We start from the raw sequence: 21,123 nt of genomic DNA, 5'->3' as shown, positions 1-21,123 counted from the left end.
TTTATGAATGTGTGTCTAATGACTGTTATCAGTGTGGAAGAGTTAATATATATGATTATTAATACCTTAATCTATATTATTTTACTACATTTTTAAAAAATGAAAACTGTTTATATTTCAACTTTATTGATATTTTGAACGATTTAAGTCGTGTGAATAAAATTGAAGAAATGTTGCAAGATTTTAAGACATTCTATTTCTTTCTTATTCAAAGATTTTAATCAATGTATTTCGTTGGTCTTTATTTCTCTTTTATTGAATTCATATTTAGCCCTTACCTAGGGTTTTAAGATTTCTCAAATTTTAATGGTAAGCCTCCTTACTGAAGATGGGGGAGGATGTACACATATAACTGCTTATTCCAACTGTCGTTTGTTGTCAATTAGGTTTCACGATTCTCATACCATATTATGAAATAACTCATTGATTGACAAAAATAGTAGATTAAAATTGAGATGTGTTATTATACCAAGGACATTAAATGTCATATGACCGGGAAAAAATGTAATTGAATATATATCACTTCAGGAAAATAAAAAAAAAATAATTAAATTTCTAAATTATCATCACCTAGTAAAAACAACATTGTTTCACAATTCTGCATTTCCCAGAGCTGCAAGCATTCTCTCTCAATTCTTTGGATTTGTGAAATGCCTGAGAACGTCTAGGTCATTAATTTTGGTTGCTATATGGTTGGAGTAATGTATTCCCCAGGGTGAAAATAGATAGATGCAAAGTGAAAACTTATACCAAGCTCAAGTGTATTCATATGTAGACTCAATACATCCCAGTAAACTCGGAATTAAATACATCACATAGAGACTGTCACTCCTTTTTTCATATTTTGATATTTATCGCTATAGACGTTAGTGTCCAAATAACAACTAAAGTAACTGGATGTCTACAGCTATTTTATAATCTCTTTTATCTATTTATGAAGTAATATTCCTTTTTCACCTAGGTATGGTGTTAATGTCTCCAAACTGATTCGGTATGCGAGAACATGTTCTTATTTCGATAATTTTTCATTCCAGGGTACTGACAAATAAGTTAATGAGACAGGCTTTTAAAGTCAACATTTGGCGAACTCTATTGTCGTTATAATGACCTAAATTACAATTTCAACGTAGAATTTGGTCGTATGTTGACCGGTGTTTTTCATACCAATTGTAAAGCAATTGTTTTAAAACTAATTTTGAATACGATTTACTCCATTTATCTGATCAATATAGAGTGCCCACGGCTGGTGTGAGCTGAGGACAGGGAATGCTTAATCTTCCTTGACACTGTATCTGGTTCTACCTCTGGAGTTCCCAGGGGTCCTTATGCCATTTGGATTTTAGTCCTGTACATCAATATTCGTTGAAGGTGCTTAATTGATGCTGAGAAATATCTTAGATATCTACAAAAATGATGACCCCCTTGAAATATTATACAATTATTTAATGCCCGAGCAGTCAATAGATCAAAATATTTTTCACGAGGTACAGAGAACAGCTCAGTGTACTCTATTGTACGAGGCCTTGTTAAATTCGAAACCCGGATCGGTTTTTCCGAAATACGTTGCCGGTCCAATAGATCGGAGTCTATTGACCGGCAGTTCAATAGATCGGTTTTAAAAGATAAGAAAACTAAATACGAGGGGTTTTAAAAAAAAATCGCGAACTAATTGAATAACTTCCTTAAAAGAAATGAAATTAAGTTTCAGTGTTCATTATTTTTAACAGAGTCCTCTTCGATTTAAATGCACATCTGACACCGTTCTGTCCATGCGCGAATCACGTGATACTGGCGGTCACGTGACATGCTCCGTAGCGTTCTGTTCAGAGAAGCTAAAAGATTTTTCCGAGTCTTATATTTCTTACCATGCAAGTTATTTTTTATAACAAGATCAGTCCATTTGTCAGAAATGGCCAAATCTCGGCAATAGGATGGGTGGATAAGGATATTCTTTACCAGAATGAGCATGGTGACCATCACAATCCGAGTCTTCTGTCTTGGGAACGTCGTTTATCCAATGTGGATAAAGTATGGGCGTCTTCTTTTTATCATATCAGACATGTTTAAAGTACAAAATAAACGATATTTTATGGAATTAATAATTATATTATCGTTAAGATATTCTGCTTTTTTTCTAACTGTAACTTTGCGATCTTTCATAACAAATTGCTCAACTATCGACGCATCTCTTCCCCAGCTTGCTTTCACTGAGCAACAGAACAAGCATTATTTTTAACCATCTCCCTTCCTTCACTAATACAATCAATGCAATAAATGATTAAACTTCTGGCAAGTCTTTTGTCTTCATAAACCTTATACAAATTATTATATGCTACTGCCAAGGAATTTCCAAGATATACGTTAAACTTTACAACAATTTGTTTCTCGAGTATGACTGAGTCAACCATTTTTTGTCAAAAGTCTCCTACATATTGACGTCATTTTCACATTGTGACGTCACAAACATTGAACAAAACATTACATAATAAAATGATGTCAAAGAAGTGTTTGTTCTCCGACCAAGAATATGTACGGTAAAACACGCTCATACCGAAGTGCCAGGGACAGAAAAATTTGCTTCGTTATAAGCATTTTTCGTTATATCCGTTAAGTGTTCAATATATTTTAAAGTCAATGAGAATGAAAATCACTTCGCTATAAGCGTAAATTCATTAAAAGCGTGTTCGCTATAAGCATGTTTTACTGTATACAACTCCTTGAACAGCGAACACAGCAATTGTATCAATGACTGTTTTACGTTTACGAGAAATTTTGTTGCAACAATGAATTTTAGACAAATAAAATTAAAAGAAATAAAAATCATTGATAAGAAACAAAGCAGCAATGATTTCGAGATATCTAATTTTAGACGTTTTAAAAATAATATTACACAACTTCAGCCCTGGGAAGCATTTCATAAAAAAAAAACAATAAGCTGAATTGTTGAAAATCTTCTATTTCAATGTATCCGGCATACAATATAATATAGTAGTGAAGTAGTAATGAAGTAGAAAAAAACTCCGTTTTTTCTTGTTAAATACCATTAACAATTACACAATGATATTCCTTAGAGATGAAATGGAAGCTATATACATTTATCATTTTATCCAGTAGAGAGTTTGCGTTATTCAAATCTGTGAACTATTTTCTATTATTACTGCTCAATACTGGCAAATAAAGCCCAATAGTATACGCATTTCTGTGGTTTGGCCTAAATAAAATTGCTTTTGCACTTATTTTACTATACATAGAGACAAATACATGTAGATGAATTTATTAGAAAGAGAAGTTAGTCCATCCTTAAAGAATTTGTCATCAGCATTTAAACTTTTATTACTGATTTTTTCCCCCTGAAGTCTTCATTAGCAGTAAATGCTTATACAAATGCTTTTTTAAAATTTAAAAAAAAATTATGGCATATCATTTTAATTGCATACAAAGATATATTTAAGCTTCAATCCTATTTTTTAAATCCCAAATTACATATTGTGCATACATGTATATCTCGATCATAATACGAAGGTTACATACGTACTACTACATGTATTTTAAACAATGTGAAATGAAAAATTTATGCAAGAAAAAGAGAAAGGATGATAATCACAACCAAAGTAACTAAATCTTAAATGTCTCACATATTATTGGTCTGTTCCCGTGGGAAAGATTCGACCCCCTGAACTTTTCTAGTTTTCTTCTTTACTTCGGCGGAAACCAAACTTTATCTCTCCTCGATCTCAGACAAATTAGGCCCTGCCATTTGTACATGCACATGTTAATGTTGGTCTTGGATAACCAATTTTTAAATCTCAATTTGTTTATTTATTCTTTTTCCTAAAGACAATATACATGTATATTTTTTTTATTTAATCAGTGTTTTTCCTCCTTATTATTGTATGCTGACTGCTGAAAAATAAACAAAAATATTCCTGATGATGACTAATTCGATTTAAAACAAGGATCGATTTTATAGACATTTTCAGCTGCTCAGGAAGACGTATAACAAATGTTCACATGGTTATCACGGCTTATTACGTAAGTATGTTCTAGGGGGAATTCAAATTCAAAGAGCAATGAATGATAAAATGACATTAACTTGAAGCTAATCCTAGAGTCATTGATAACTCAAAAGGGGAAAATGTGACATTTCATCTAGGAGAAATTCGTTAACTTAAACGTTTACTAATTTTCAAAGGAATTTATCATTCAAATATTCGCACATATAAGAAGTCAGATTTCAGTAATTATTATTTTTTGGCTCTTTTTTTAATAATACAATGTAATAAAATAATAAACATGCAACAAATTTTACTATATACAGTAGCGTCAATCTGCATCCTACAAGACAATGTTGCACAAATCATGAAAAATTACGGTGCATACTATCTATATACACAGATTATATGTTCATTCTCTTTACAAAGAAATATATTACAGGGGATATTACTTTTTGATTATGACATTTAATTTAATTACAAAGTAAAATAATACCATAAGTTCTGAGGTAATAATTATAATGCATCTAATGTTGGTTGCCAAGTTTCATTAAAAATATCTTAATTACTAATTGAGCAATACGCTGTCCTTTTAAGTAGTAATTTCTTTTTCAGAAGGTATAAAAGGCATGAAAACTTGGTTCTTTTTAGGGACATTCAAATTAGCTATAGACACTGAATGTATATAAAACTTAGAAGCAAAATAAAGTAATTTAAACAATTAATTTTTCTCTCATACAACATTTTGACAAGATAGCTTGTCTATGTGGAAAATGTGTAGATCATTCCACCAAGTTAGAAAGTGATTCCAAAATGTTGCAACACAAGTACAGTAATAAAACTTGTGCTCAACAGTTTTCAGTAATTAACTAATCTTGGAGGCTTTTAACAAAGAAATGTCATGATTTACTGAGTATATTGTATTCAAAAGTAGGTCATCATTCAAAGCAACTGTCCTTTACATCTGCAATTCAGTCATCCCTCCTATAACTAATTAGGAACCAATAATGGAACTTGACCAATGTATAACCGCCTTTAATTACGAGCACCTGACAAATGCTCCCATCCGCTGTTGTGAAGTAAATCATCATTTACGATGGCATTTTCTTTGATTTTTATGCCGCCGGATCGAAAGATCCCGGGGATATATTATGTCCTCTCTGTCTGTTTGTCTGTTGTCAACTTTAACCTTGCCCACAACTTTTGATTGGTTGGACCTCTGACTTTCATATTTCACATGTGTATTCCTTGTGACAAGACCTTTCTTTGGGTATCATCATATTTGACCTTTTGACCTTGACCTTGGAGTTTGACCCACTTTTGCAAAATTTTATGAGACTTTAACCTTGGACATAACTTCTGAACAGTTGGTGCTTGGGGTTTCAAACTTCACATGTGTATTCTTTGTATCAAGGCCTTCCTTTGGATACAAACAACTTTGACCTTTTGACCTTGGAGTTTGACCTACTTTTGAAAACTTTAAGCTTGGCCATAACTTTTAAAAAGCTGCTGCTTAGGGTTTCAAACTTCACATGTGTATTTCTTGTGACAAGACCTTCCTCTGTATATCAATCTCTTTGACCCTTTGATCTTAACCTAGGAGTTTGACCTACTTTTGAAAAACTTTAACCTTAGCCATAACTTTTGAATGGTTGGAGCTAGGGCTTTCATACTTCATATATGTAATTGTTGTGACAAGACCTTTTTTTGAATACCAACCACTTTGACCTTGACTTAGGAGTTAGACCTACTTTAAAAACACTTTAACCTTGGCCATAACTTTTGAATGGTTGGTGCTAGGGCTTTCATACTTCACATATGTAATCGTTGTGACAAGACCTTTTTTTGGATACCAACCACTTTGACCTTTTGACCTTGACGTAGGAGTTTGACCTACATTTGAAAAACTTTAACCTTGACCATAACTTTTGAATGGTTGGTGCTAGGGCTTTCATACTTCACATATGTGAAGGTTATGTAAAGGTTAAAGTTTCTCAAATGCAAGTCAAAATCCAGGCCAAAAGATAAAAAATGTTCGTACCCAAAGAAAGGTCTTGTCTCGAGGAATATACCTGTGAAATTTGAAAGACCTAGCTGCAACTGTTCAAAAGTTATGGCGAAGGTTAAAGTTTTTTTAAAGTAAGTAAAACGTCAAGGTCAAGGTCAAAGTGGTTGGTATCCAAAGGAAGGTCTTGTCACAAAGATTACATATGTGAAGTATGAAAGCCCTAGCACAACCATTCAAAAGTTATGACCAAGGTTAAAGTTTTTCGAAAGTAGGTCAAACTCCTATGTCAAGGTCAAAGGGTCAAAGTGGTTGGTATCCAAAGGAAGGTGATGTCACAAGGATTACATATGTGAAGTATGAAAGCCTTTTTTTCAAAAGTAAGGTCTAACTCCTAGGTCAAGGTCAAAAGTTCAAAGTGGTTGGTATCCTAAAAAAGGTCTTGTCACAACAATTACATATTTGAAGTATGAAAGCCCTAGCTCCAACCATTCAAAAGTTATGGCTAAGGTTAAAGTTTTTCAAAAGTAGTTTAATCTCCTAAGTCAAGGTCAAAGGGTCAAAGAGGTTGATATCCAGAGGAAGGTCTTGTCACAAGGAATACACATGTGAAGTTTGAAACCCCAAGCACCAACTGTTCAGAAGTTATGTCCAAGGTTAAAGTCTCATAAAATTTTGCAAAAGTGGGTCAAACTCCAAGGTCAAAATTTAAAAGTCAAATATGATGATACCCAAAGAAAGGTCTTGTCACAAGGAATACATATGTGAAATATGAAAGTCATGGGTCCAACCAATCAAAAGTTGTGGGCAAGGTTAAAGTTGACAACAGACAGACAGACAAACAGACAAACGGACAAACAGACAGAGAGGACAAAAACAATATAACCCCGGGATCTTTCGATCCGGGGGCATAATAATGAAAATAAATACTAGTAAAGGTTACCTTGACAGTCACTATGAGTATATCATAACTTTTGTTAGGCAATAACCAAGTTATGTCTAACAGGGATGGAACTCTGAACTCATGTGACATGAATTTTACAATGTAATGATGATTCATATATATTCATTATTAATTGCATAAAGCTTACCTTCTACACGCTCATGAATAGAGAAAAATTCAAGATGTAATGCATTTTAACTAAAGGATCAAGATAGCTCCATCGTGGGAAGTTTGCTCTCCGGACTAAACTTTTACAATTTTGGTAAAGGGGTTCAAACACATGTAGCTTACCGTCATGAAGCATACAAGCATTGCTGAATTTAAGGAATAGATGTAAGATTTCAAAGGCAACTGTTCATTATAAACATACTGCCTGCGAGTAAAGAGGCTTACAATTTAGTTGTTATAATAAGGTATAATGCATTCTTACTAAGTCCCATCCTTGGACCTGAAATCTGGACACAGGGGCATGAATCTCACTAATAAACAAGATATCCATGCGCCACATCACTCACCTGAGCACATTGGCTAGGAAAAAAGCAGAAATCAGTTCAGTATTGAACAGGGAACAGGGGACTTAAATTTACACTACCTCAAGATGCTTCCGTATCAGTGTTACTAATTATGGCTTTGTTGTTCTTAAATATTTTATGTAAAACTTTGACCCACTGTTGTTTCCCCAGCCTTGGGGGTCCTAATTTGAACAAACTTGATTGGAAGGATTATTAAAACAGCCCTGACTGAGGGTACATCACACAGTACTTTAATTTTCTCTTGTCTAGATACGTGAACTAGGCAATTTTCTACTTGTACCGTGTTTCTCCACTATGTTTTTCTTCCATTGCTTCCCATTGATAGATAAGAATTGGATGTCTCAATCTTCTTCAGATTTACTACTACCAGAACTTAACATCAATTCCCTAGGATACTTGCCACTGGTGTTTATAATTCTTATACTTTCATTTTGATCTTACCTGTAACTTCTCTATTGTGATTCAATGTCCAATTTCGATTCTTCCGCTAGCTTCTGAATGCCTTACTTTCCCAAAGCTTTGCCTTATATATTTACCCTTTGGTTTGCCTATTTCATTCCAAGGGTTGTCAGGTCATTCCTATATTTGAGGTCTTCAATGCGTTTTACTCAAATACTCCTTAACAATTACACCTTCATTTCCCTATGTGTAACTTTGACCAATTGTTTTGGCCCCGTTCTACCCCCAGGGGTCATTATTTGAACAAACATGAATCTACAGTACCTGAGGATACTTCTGAATTAATATGACTTATAATTGCTCATCTGTTCTTGAGAAGATTTTTAAAGATATTTCCTATATATTTCTATGGTTAACTTTGACCCCCTGTTGTGGCCCTGCCCTACCCCAGGGATCATGATTGGAAAAAAACGTGAATCTACACTACCTGAGGATACTTCTTTTATAATATGACTAATCATGGCTTTGCTGTTCTCGACAAGAAGATTTTGAGAGATATTTCCTTCATACTCTTATGTAAAACTTCGATCCCCTCTTGTGGCTCCGCTTTACTGCCGGGTTTTAATTATAAGATATGAACAAACTTGAATCTAAAGTATGAAATGAAACGTTCACTGAATTTTCATTTTTTCTTTCCCAGTTGTTCTTGAGAAGGTTTTTGAAAGATGCCACAAAATTTTCACGAATTCTTATTTATCTCCCCTTGAAAGAGGGCGTGGCACTTCCTGTGAATAAATTTAGATTCCCTTTACTTAAGGGTGGTTTGTGGCAACTTTGATTAAAATTGGCCCAGTAGTTCTTGAGATGAAGTCGAAAATGTAAAAAGTTTACAGACGATGGACGACAGACTGACGCCAGACACTCTTTGATCAGAAAAGCTCACTTGAGCCTTCTGCTCAGGTAAGCTAAAATGACTTATTGTTCAGTATACTTGTGTAAATTGTCAATGAGTAAGGTATATGATTTTTGAACATTGTAACTTTTAAAAAATAATTTTGACCTGGTCAAAGATGAAACACCTTCTGTTTTGTTTTTCAACAAGTATCACCTTTTGGGATTTTTTAATTGGACGCATTGCTCTTGTCAACATAACCTACTAGAGTCTCCATTTGCGTTGATGGAAATGGTATCGAAAAAATCAAAAAGTGGTTTCACTTTTTATTTCAAGATAACACAAGAAAAAAGTAAACTAAACACACAAATAAAAAAGTTATTTACATTATACAAATGTATATACAAGAGAAATTTTAAATACAACAAGTTCCTACAGTAATATCAAGTGTATAATTTTAATAAAAATGTATATCAAATGATTAAATACAACCTTCGACTTTTTGTTATCATATACTGAAACTGAATAATAACACATTAATATTAATACTGATTAATACAACTTTAATTTGATTAACTGGAACAGACACCACAAAATGTAATATTTCTCACATTGTTAAGCTTACCGGTAATATCAAGAAATATAAGTGGACAAAGTCACTTTGGAATGTCTTCTATAATTTACAGGATCTTTACAAATAGAATCTTACCCTCGATCTGAATATAAAGCAGAATAAATCACACTACTCTTCTCTGACATCTTCTTTCTTCGTCTGCATTAACTATTTAAGCTGGGTATGTTTTAACTGTACCTTTAATAAAAGCTCTACAGATTGGACATTTGCGAATTGCAGGTGCGCAATGAGAACAGCAACACAAATGACCACATGGCAGAAAGGCAATTGCAACATCCTCTTCCATACAAATCTGAAAATGTTTTAAATATCAAACTAAAACTTAAAACCATTAATGATATAAAGTTACATAAAATATGGCATTTCTGAGAGTAAATAACGTTGTTTAAAAGGATCTTCATTTTGCTCCAGTTAAGTTGGGTGAACGGAACAAAATATGTGTGCAAGAAAAATTTATTTAACGTACCCTGCAAAGTCTCTGTTCTTTCAGCTTTCTATTTTCGTCCATCAAAGACCGTGTTTCATCTAAAAAACAAAATAATCCCATTGGCACAAGTCAGTTTCTTTCCATTTAATAAATTATCAGTTGTAAATATTAATCAAGTAATATTATTCACCAAATGCACTTTTTTATTTTATTTTAATGGCCAATTTCTTTCAAAAATTTACAATATGTCTTATATTCGGTATCACAAATATTTCTGCTATACGTTTCATTGAAGAATATATACCACTCATGCTCATGGCCCCAAATTCTTCAGATATCTCAGAGGTTGACAATGGATTGCTTGCTCTGCCTGTCACAAAGAATTATACACAATCTTCTAATTTTGATTTTCATTCATCAAAATATGAAGCTGAGAGAGAGAGAGAGAGAGAGAGAGAGAGAGAGAGAGAGAGAGAGAGAGAGAGATTTACTGGTAACATTTCCATTAGGTTCTGGTGTGGAAGCAGACGAAGAAGAACTTGTGGGCTGTTCTGGGGAAGAATTCGGTGCTGCTGAATCACTAGCCAGAATTTCCTCTATCAACTCTGCAGTAGTCACATCTGGAATATATTACACAATATATATATATATATATATATATATATATATATATATATATATATATATATATATATATATATATTAGAATGAATTACACAGTCTCTCTCTCTCTATCTATCTATCTAATAACACTGATTCCTTTAATAAGAAATTTCTTTTATTTATTACTCTGAGGGAATATTACAAAAGAAAGACATTATTGTGATATTCTAAGAAAAATAACTCTAAAATCACAAAAATACCCAATTATAAAATAACCTGTTTTTTTCTTGTTAAGTTTTCTATACGCCTCCTTAATAGTATTCCAAGTATAGCCCATTTGATAGATTTCATATGCTGCTGGAAGTTGCTCAATTTCCGTTAAGTTTCCAGTTTGCTCTTGAGAGGGGTTATTTTCAAAATCCTCTTCCTGGACGTTCTGTACTAGTCTTACAAAATCCTGTCCTTGATTTTGAATCAAGAAAGGACATTTTGGAAACCATCGAGCATGTTCTATCCAGGCGTCATCACCAGGCTCCCAATTCCTCAAGCCACCTAAAAAACAGACACAAAAGGGAGATAACTCTCTGGTGCTCTTCTAGAAATGAATAGAGAGCAAACATGTTTAAATAAATAAAACATAGAATATGATGAAAAAACTTTATATTTATAATTAGTATCATATGATCAGAAAAGATTACCTCCACAAAAGAAACAACGGACGTAGTCTCCATATCCAACATAAAAGAATCCTGCAAGACTAAGGTCCCTCGGTGTTTGTGTCAAATGTGACGGCCATTGCTGGTAACTGCTAACTCTGGTTGCCATTACAGCGTAGCTTGGATATCTTGGTCTATCAATGACAATTCCAAGAGGCTCTAAAGTTTCTTTCAAGCGATTGGGTTGTGAGTTAGACGGAGGTTGGCTATGATGATTTGTATGAGCATTACAACTATCATATTGTTGTCGTCGTGTTCCCCGTGATCTTTGCAGTGAACACTCAGCAGGTTCATTAGTAGTTATAGATGAGGTATTAAAATTATGTAAATTATTAGACTGCCAACTTTCTCTTGATCCAATTGGAACATTAGAATCGTTACTTCCACGCAGATGACGACAGTCTGGAGATAATTGTCTGTGTAACTCTGTAATATTTTGTCTTGTCCAATTAGAATTATGCACTCCACATGAAAAACAAACACATTCTTGGTTCCTTCCTGTAAAATAAAATCCAGAACGAGCTAGTCGGACGGGACTCTGTGATAAAGTCAGAGGAAATATGGAATAGGACCTCAATCGCAGCCATTCATAGCGCATCTCATTTACAACGTCTGCGTTTTGAAGTGAGGCAGTAAAATACGAGTTTAATGAATCTGCTTGTTCAGATAGCGGCAATGTTATCCAAAACGACAGGTCTGGATGACTCGAACTTTGAAAATAGATATCGCCAGCAATTAATAGAGGTATGCAAAGTACTTTGAGTTTTTGGGTTCCGAAAAATGTCTTTTTGATATAATTACAAAAGAACCCAACAATAAAAATAAGTAAAATCACAAGTTTCGAAACACCAATCATTTCGACTATTTACTCAGGTCGACAGTTTTTCCTTTTGCATAAGACCTCTAAAATTTTCAAGGAACTGTTTGGTTTGGTCTCTGTTCTTGTAATACGTTCAAAAAAGGCCATGCTGATCATCTCTGAGTCTGAAATATATTTGATAATGTATTAATTACAAACATTGTTATAACAGAAAGTAAGAAACTTGAATCATAAATATTATTTTTTTCCTAAAAAGCTTCTTAATGCAGTAAAAACATTTTTTTGGTTTTTTACTTAAAAGGTGCAAAAAGTCAATATATATAGCTTATCTTAACAGTTATAACACGTGCTTCCTACGTTATTTTAAAAGTTTCGCACAAAATAATTTATATTCGCGAAAATGCTGTTGTGTGATTATATAAATATATACCAATTCAGCAATCAAAGGTAGACAATAAAATCGAAATTAAACTACATCATGAAATAAGCCTTTAATCAGTTATATAATCTTTACGAGGCCAGGAATGTGAAAACCGCCTTACATGCTCCCCATTGTGAAAGAAGTCTTCAAAGACATTATAAGTACTTAAAAATAGACATTATGAAATTCCTTTGCGTAAGAAATATTTTAATCGTAATACGTAAGTTGAAAAGATATCAAAAAGGAAAAACAATAGTAGTATATGAGAGAGAATACAGATGACGAAATGAAATATATACTATGAATAGGTATTTCATCTTATCTTCTGTATTCTAGATAGATAGATAGATATTTAGATATATTTTAACGTATATTATTGACGTTGGTCACGTAGCATAAGAGCAAAAACACGTGTTTAACTGGAAAGCTTAATTAAAAGTTTATAAGACAAATGTTTTGTCACACATGTCGATAGAAATTTAATCTAATCATTACCCAAATAGTCCACCATATCTTTGAGGGTATTTCCAAGTTCATTAATAATCGAACTTAGCTCAATTGCGCAGTAGTTTGAAAAACTTGTCAAGTTTTGCATAACTAATGTCAGCTCAAAACGAAAAAAAATCCTGGGAAAAACTATGTTCGTTCATCCTAAACATTATGATGCTGTCTGTCCTCTTTGATATATCCCCCTGCTTTTTTCTTATTACTGTCATGTTGTACCTCTGACCAGTTTGTGTAATATGTATATAACAGCTGTATAAGCCTACATTTGTACATGTTATCAATATTGTACCCCATTCATAGATATTTTGGTCTGGGTGAATAACATGAACCAACATTTTTTCGACAGGTAGAAGAAAAGTTGTTTTTAAAAGGAGTACCTTTATATGTATGTTTTTTCAAATTTTGTCAATAATAAGTTCGATTGTAAATTGACAGGTTGAAAAGCATTAATAAATATTTTTGAATGTCGATGCTTGTCATAATCTATATAAATGAATCTAAATTGATGAAATTCTCAGTATAATTTAAAACAAAAATTGTAAACATGCCCCCCCCCCCCCTCCCCCCGGAAAAAGAAATGACCTGTTGTAACTTTCATAATTTCCGTCACTTATCCGCAGGTGAATATTGCTAACACAGACATGTGTCCGAGTCTTTTCTTTTGATGTCAGTGAAATAAAAAAATACTCACATTTATACAGTATTTCCATGCAGTCCTTTTGGTTCATGGATGTTTACATTACACAATGTTTATTTTGAAATGGTTTATTTACGTCGTATATACGGAAACCCATTTGGATCTCCATTTCATCTAATAAACAGCATTGCATTACTCAAACAAAAGATAAATTTTAAGGATCTGGTGTTTGTAAATTGCGAAAATCATCATATTTAAATGACTAAATATGATTTTAAAAAGCCCTTTAACACAATAACGATAAAATCTCAGCCTCGATGATGTACGTCTTAAAGGTCGATACGAAAAATAATTCTCGAAATAAATTATGGAAAATACTACCAAAGTATGTAACTATATTATAAAAATACGTATTGAAATTCATATCTCATATCATCACCTTTTTCAAATACAAACATTGAGAAGAATATTCATTTAATTTAGTTCATAACATGTATCGAATAAAATTTGAGAATAATGCATTGAAAGAAAATCTAGAAAATTTACTTCATTCAAAAAATCACTTCTGAAGTGATCAGAATTTACGTTCACCATGATTTGGTACACGTAATTTCAGGACACTGCATATTGATGTGAGATGTCCCATTTACAAATATTTCTATTAAGAAGTAAAGAAAAATAATGCAGACAGCTGTTACGTATTGTACCCGATGCGGCTTTTGCTATGTGGAAGTGTACATTAGAATATATTTAATTTTTTTTAATATTGTACAGTTATTGCTGGTTTTTGAGATCAATACGATGATTTTGATATCTGAGGAGTACAATATTCATGCACCTCGCCCTTAGGGCTTGGTGAATATTGTACTTCGAAGGTGGCTAAATTATCGTATTGACCGAAAAAAACAATAATTGTTTTATTATATGATTCAATAATTAAATGATACGAACTTATCAATCATTAAGCAGTTCATGCCATCTTACTTGTTTGTATTTACTGAAGTACTAGCCAGACATAATGAGAGAAACGAGGTTAGAAAGTTAACATGTAACCAGTTGTATATGTCGGAATTTAATTCAAATTCTAGTTTAGGTGCTATGTAGAAAAAATAAATGCCAGGCACTTATATAGGATTGATTTTGAAAAAAGAGGGCATTATAAGGAAAAAAAAATTACAACTAACCTGAAATTAAATCTTTGACTAGTCCCCCTCCCCCCCTCCAAAAAAAAAAAAAAAAAAAAAAAAAAGGAAAAAGGAAAATAATTCTCCCAAATCAAAATTTTATTTGATGGGATATAAAGGTCCATAAACAAGGGGAGGGGATTTCATTGAAAATTTTTATCCTTATTGATTTTATGTATTTTATTGTTTATTGTATTCATGACTATATGCCAATGTATGATGGTGTTGTCAATAAGTAAATTGAATTGAATAATAAATATCAAATTAAAACTTTACATTCTCAGAAGGTGGGGAGAGGGACAGGCCTCCTGCAACCCCCCCCCCCCACACACACACCCATATACACCTTCATCCAAAAATCTATTTGCCTAAATACAGTGTATTATGTTCATATGAGTGGAAGTCAGAAAGAAGACTCTTTTTGATAAAGCCAAGTTTTGAATTACTTGTATTTTGATTTTCATTCTCGGTTGTTAAGCTGAAATCGATTGTTGAATTAACAGATAAAAGACAAATGCGATTTCATTCATTACAATCAAAACAGTGATTTATCAAAGGGTCAAAATAATTTTTCATAGTTACACTACTTATAATGGGATAGTTATTCGTATGTTCGGCACACCTTTCATTACCACACAACACAACACAACACACAACAGTACCAACAAACTACTTTGTTACGATGTCGGCAGTTACGCGAGGAGTAGTGAAGTCGTTCTGAATAGTATCAATGTCGCGTAGATTAGCAACATTATTGCCCTCAGCCTGGATACAGGCCAGTAGGAAGCAATGTCAGTTTGAGGGGGAGGCACAACCATACATTTTCATTTGGGGGGGGGGGCACTATCAACTACCGAAAATTCCTTGACAAGCAAAAAAAAAAAAAAAAGAAAAAAAAAAAAAAAAAAGGTCATCAGACGTTTTAATTGAGGGAGGACAGGCATATAGTAGCTATGTTTTGTATAGTAATCTATATATTGGCAAAATTATTGAGGGGTGGCGTCACGTAAATGTGTAAGTGTAAATATCGGCTTTCCAACGTCATCAACATTTTATTTTCTTAGGGGACTGTGTGTGTTTTTTCGCACAAGACTGGCATCTACATCTGTTGATGTACTTCAAATTCTTTTGTCACTAATCGTTCACCGGCTATGTAATGGATAAATAACGAGATGATTCAACACTATCGAGTTATCTTACTTAAAAAAAACTTCTCCACTTTGGACTCCAAAGAAACATTTACATGTACCAATTCATATACATGTATTCAACTTTACTGTAATATAATGGAATCTAGCCCATTTAGACATCCAATAGTGACACTATAAAATAGCGTAATCGAACACCCTTTTTATATATGGACTAGAGAGTATGAAACTACATGGTGCTAATGTTATTTCAAACCTTTCCATTGTTTTGAATAGTCATGAAATCAGATGAAGAATAGTTTTAAATCCAAAGCAAATTTAGAGAGGTTCAGATAGTGTTTTGAATACTTTTGACCTAAAAGCAGAAAAAAAGTACAGAATGTTGTAAAACGTTTGGAAATCTATCATTACATATACTTGATAATGATTTGTTGAGGATAAGTGTTGAAATCTTATGGAGTGTCATTCGGACAATACTTCTAGCAGTGCTAAAACAGATGAAAATATTGTAGGTGTTATGCGGAACCTTCTTTAAAAATATTCCATATCAAGATCTGCAATAAAAAGGTGACAAAAATAGATGGGTTGTCAATTCATTAAATTGTTTTGGGAAGTACGCTGGAAAAGTATGAGAACAGGATGAACCTCGAAAAATCTGAGAGGATTTGCTGATAACGAACCCTTGAAATAATATTCAGCAACAGGAAGTGGTGTGGTTTAAGGTTCAAGGTGAAAATGTATTTATACGCGTGTCAAAAAGTGATGCTTCAAAATTTAAGACCTGAAACATTCCGTTAAAATACCATTGGATAAGTATTGGATATTTTATTGACGACAAGAGTCTAATAGTGTGCAAAATTCGGAGAAATTGTAATTTTTGTGAGCATTGGAAGAACATTTTAACATGATTCTAATGGTGTGAAAAATGCGAAGTGATTAATTCCGTGTGCATTGGACATAAATTCTAATAGTGTGACAAATTTAGAGTAATCATTTTTTTGTGCATTGGAAATACATTTTAAACTCTTTTATCTCTTTTGTTCATTGCTTAGTTATGTTTGTATGCACAGTTGGATATTTAAATATCCAACCAATCGGGATTTGGATATTTGAATATCCAACTGATGACCAATTGGTTCTTTAAATATCCAACTAGTGATGGCTTCGTCAGGATTTTAACTTCTTGGGTTAGCAATTTAACAGTCTCAGAAAAAAAACCTGTGTACTTTCTGGGCCATTACATTGTTACAACTTGTCTGTACATTTATTTTATATGGTCGCTTAGAGTTTCTCCGGATCGAAGTACAATTGGGGTATCGGCAAAAATTTTGCATTCTGTTAGAGAGTCAGATTGGTTCATATCAAGTTGACTCTTTACCTCGATTAGAAAGTTATTTCTATACCATTCAAATGCACCAGTTTCCTGAATGAGAACGGTATTTGTGCTTTCATAAATTGTAAAGTTACTGAAATATGGAGATAACTAACAGTGATCAAGCTCAAAAGTCCATCGAAACAATACAAAATGGTAGCAGAGCAAACACGGACCTCTAAACTCATCAGAGGTGGGATCGGGTGCCCTGGAAGAGTAAGCATCCCCTATCGACAGGTCACAACCACCGTGTGCTCCTTGTCATGATCGGGCAAAGGGAAAAATCCGTCGACAATTCAGTGCGTAATTATTGGCCTAACGATTTGTTCGAGAAAAAAAAAAACGTCAGTCACACTTGGATTTGTTGATGCAACCATTTCTCTTATTATTTCCATGTAATGAAGCAATTTTTGATGCACAGATGAAATAAATTCATACTTCTGGCATTCATATTTTATGGTCACACAGTCTGTGTTCAGCTATAAACCCGAGGAAAGTCTTGTATACTCACTGTGTCCAGTCCATAATTTGTAGCAATAAATGGTTGTGGTAGTCCACTAAATGAGTTTAGAATTGATTTAACAAAACTAAAATCAAGCTTCTTGGCATGGAATACTTCTGGATGTATTTATTTATAGTCACAAAAAAGGTTCTGAGTATGTGTTTGAGAAATGTTATAATATCCTATAATAAAATAAAGTAAATGAAAAAGATGAAATTTTTTTTTCCAAGTTTACGAATGCATTTATTTTATAAACCCAAGCACCAATTACAAAAAATTAATATTGATTATAATGTTTCATATAAACATATGGATAGTAGTTAGAAATTAATGAACAGAAAAACAAGTAAACTTTTAAATCAACGATGCTATATACAAAATAACTATTTTGTCATTTTTCCAAGAGTATATCTTCATGAACCATTGCTGTAATACTTTATGTCAGCACACGAAAGGCATCTAAAATGAACTTCTTTAAAAATCCATTTATAGTATTAATCATTCAAGCTGGATACGTCTTCACGGTGCCTTTGATGAACGCTCTGCACATTGGACATTTCCGCATAGCGGGTGAGCAGTGAGTACAACAACACAAATGACCACAGGGCAGAAAGGCAATTGCAACGTCCTCCTCCATGCAAATCTGAAAACATTTTGTAAAGTTCAGGAAGAATGTGAATGTTCTCAGTGGGTTTTAATTATATCAAATATTAATGTACTTCAAAGTTAACAGATAATTGTTGACAGATAAATATTTCATTAGTTAGACTTACTGGACACTAAAAACATTTGAACTCACCCTGCAAAGTCTTTGTTCTTTAAGTCTTCGATTTTCTTCAATCAAAGTCTGGGTGTCTTCTGAAAAGAATGATAAAAGAAAGGAAAATATATAATTCTACGCAAAGACGTTATATACAAAATTTTAATTTGACCGAGCAATAAACTGGAATAGAGAAAACTATAAGAATGAATCCTAGTAAGTTGTCTCAGTTACGTAAACTTGAAAATTAAAATTCATAAGTATGTTACATGTAACATTTCATCGTAATGCCCAATTGCTATATTCCAAATATCTTCTTAAGGTTTTCTTACCGTTTGAGAAAATTTAATATAATGGCTTTATATGATGTTGCATATTATTTATTTTAAATACTCTACAAGGGTAAATACAGTATACAAACATTAATAATGAGATATGATGTACCATTCAAAGTCATCGCTCCAACTTCCTCAGATAGCCTGATGGTTGATGGTGAATTATTAGTATGGCCTAAAATAAAGATAGATTCAATCATATCATTTTCTCTGAATTTGCTGAAATATGAAAAGAAACTAAATATAAAAAAGTTCTAACCTGTCTCATTTCTGCTGTACGCAGAAGGCTGCGGGATAGAGTCTTCTTTATTCGAAGAACTCATTACACGATTATAGGCAGACGTTGAGGGGCTGTTTACCAGAATTTCTTCTATCAACTCTGCAGCTGTCACCTCTTAAAGCAGCATGTAATATATTAAGAAAAATACGTAAATTTTAGAACAATTTCAAAAACCTTCTCATTTAAGATATTTTCAATTATTATAGAACGACTTTTTACGTATCATCACCAAAGCACTCTTCTATATATATATATATATATTTTTCAATTTAGAAAGTATTTAATTCAAGACTATTTAAAAGCACATTCGAAATAAATTTATAATTTTCTAACCCGTCACATTCTTATGCAGTTTTCTGTACGTTTCCTTGATCGTATTGCACGTGTATCCCATCTGAAGAATTTCCTGGGCAGCTGGAAGTTGTTCAATATCTGCATGTGCTTCTTTTTGTTCTTGAAAGGGAATATCTTCCAAGCCTTCGTCCTGAACACTCTGTACCAGCTTCACAAAATCGTCTCCTCGATTTTGAATCAAAAAAGGACATTTTGGAAACCATCTAGCATGTTCTACCCAAGCATCATCGCCTGGCTCCCAATTGCGCAGTCCTCCTATATAAAAAAAATCATACAAGAGATTTTTCCATGGATGATGATAAAAAAATCTGCAATATGGCAAAATATTCATATTGCTGATTTTTATTTGATTCAGTGAAATATGTAAACATTCTTCGAACCGGATTTGTAAGCAGGATAAATATCCTATTAATTTCTAAAAAAGAGTTTTACCTCCACAAAAGAAACATCGAACATAGTCACCGTATCCAGCATAAAAGAATCCTGCAAGACTAAGGTCCCTCGGTGTTTGTGTCAAATGCGACGGCCATTGCTGGTAACTGCCGATCCTTGTCGCCAGTACTGAGTAGCTTAGATATTTTGGTCTATCAACAACAATGCCAAGAGGTTCTAAAGCTTCTTTCAAGTGATTAGATTGTGGAGTGCATGGCTGAAAAAGACCTGGAAGACTGGGATTATTATGTGCATATGGACTATAACCTCCCAATGGCTGCTTTAGGGGTTTTCTCGATATCTGATGTGCATGTTGTGCAGCATGTTCATTGTTTACTCCAGAACAGATAGATTCGGAGTACAAGTAATTAGTACGGCTACTTTCACTTGATCCAACTGGAACATTTGTATCCTCATTTCCATGCACATGACGACAGCTTGGTGACAAATTTTTATGTAACTCGGTAATGTTTTCTCTTGTCCAATTTGAATGATGTAATCCACATGAAAAACAGACACATTCTTGGTTTCTTCCTGTGAAATAAAATCCAGAGCGAGCAAGACGGACAGAACTCTGAGAGGAATTCAGAGGAAATGTGGAAAATGACTTTATGCGCAGCCATTCATATCTCATCTCATCGGCAACATCTCTATTGCCAAGGGTAGCGCTAAAATATCTGTCCAATGAATGCATTTTTTAAGATAGTAAGATGCAAACAACATAGGGGTCAGAACTTCTGTGATTCGTTTTTGACCTCCTCGTTAATTGTTAAAATGTGTCTCAAATGGTTCCTGCTTTATGTTTTTTTGTAAAGTCAGTTAAATCGTGTATTCTTCCTTTTACACAAAACCTTTAGAATCTTAATGCTGACGATGTCATGTAAAGCATTTCTTTGTGAGACACACATGCATGTTCCCATCTTTGCCAGTTCTGTAGGAATAAAATACTGTAATATATAATTGAAATTGAGAAATACATGTTATCAAGAATACACATGCACAAACACTTATTTTAAATTCATTGATTATTTTTAAATGACTTTAAAGAAATTCAATATTGAATATGTATCACATGCTTCATCATAACCTATGGTATCGGTTTTCGGTAGCAATAAAGTAAATATATATCGCTTGACTATCAACGATATGATGTACGTCACTTGAAATGTATTAGTTGCTAGAATTATTTAGTGTGAAACATAATGCTATATTTCTGAATGCGAGGTC

At 33.2% G+C, this 21,123-nt stretch overlaps 2 protein-coding genes across 2 annotated transcripts; both read right to left on the bottom strand.

The window, feature by feature from the left end:
* Positions 1 to 9,133: 9,133 nt before the first annotated feature.
* On the bottom strand, positions 9,134 to 13,661 carry LOC133185343 (baculoviral IAP repeat-containing protein 7-like). The gene is made up of 7 exons (XM_061320488.1): positions 13,584 to 13,661; positions 11,127 to 12,128; positions 10,705 to 10,980; positions 10,317 to 10,445; positions 10,130 to 10,195; positions 9,865 to 9,923; positions 9,134 to 9,690 (listed from the first exon to the last, which is right to left on the bottom strand). The coding sequence occupies exons 2-7, from the start codon at positions 11,998 to 12,000 to the stop codon at positions 9,550 to 9,552; spliced, it is 1,545 nt and encodes a 514-aa protein (XP_061176472.1). The 5' UTR covers positions 12,001 to 12,128; positions 13,584 to 13,661; the 3' UTR covers positions 9,134 to 9,549.
* Positions 13,662 to 18,004: 4,343 nt separating this feature from the next.
* LOC133185344 (baculoviral IAP repeat-containing protein 7-A-like) lies at positions 18,005 to 20,770 on the bottom strand. Its single transcript, XM_061320489.1, has 6 exons — positions 19,897 to 20,770; positions 19,444 to 19,719; positions 19,090 to 19,224; positions 18,940 to 19,005; positions 18,535 to 18,593; positions 18,005 to 18,378 (listed from the first exon to the last, which is right to left on the bottom strand). Exons 1-6 carry the CDS (start codon positions 20,588 to 20,590, stop codon positions 18,238 to 18,240), a joined length of 1,371 nt encoding a protein of 456 aa, XP_061176473.1. The 5' UTR covers positions 20,591 to 20,770; the 3' UTR covers positions 18,005 to 18,237.
* Between the last annotated feature and the right edge of the window lie 353 nt (positions 20,771 to 21,123).

The sequence above is a fragment of the Saccostrea echinata genome, unplaced genomic scaffold (assembly GCF_033153115.1).
Source record: "Saccostrea echinata isolate AGI-Se365-2 ecotype Australia unplaced genomic scaffold, CSIRO_AGI_Sech_v1 ptg000012l, whole genome shotgun sequence".
Taxonomy (NCBI): Eukaryota; Metazoa; Mollusca; class Bivalvia; order Ostreida; family Ostreidae; genus Saccostrea; species Saccostrea echinata.
This window is presented reverse-complemented; position numbering and strand designations above follow the sequence as displayed.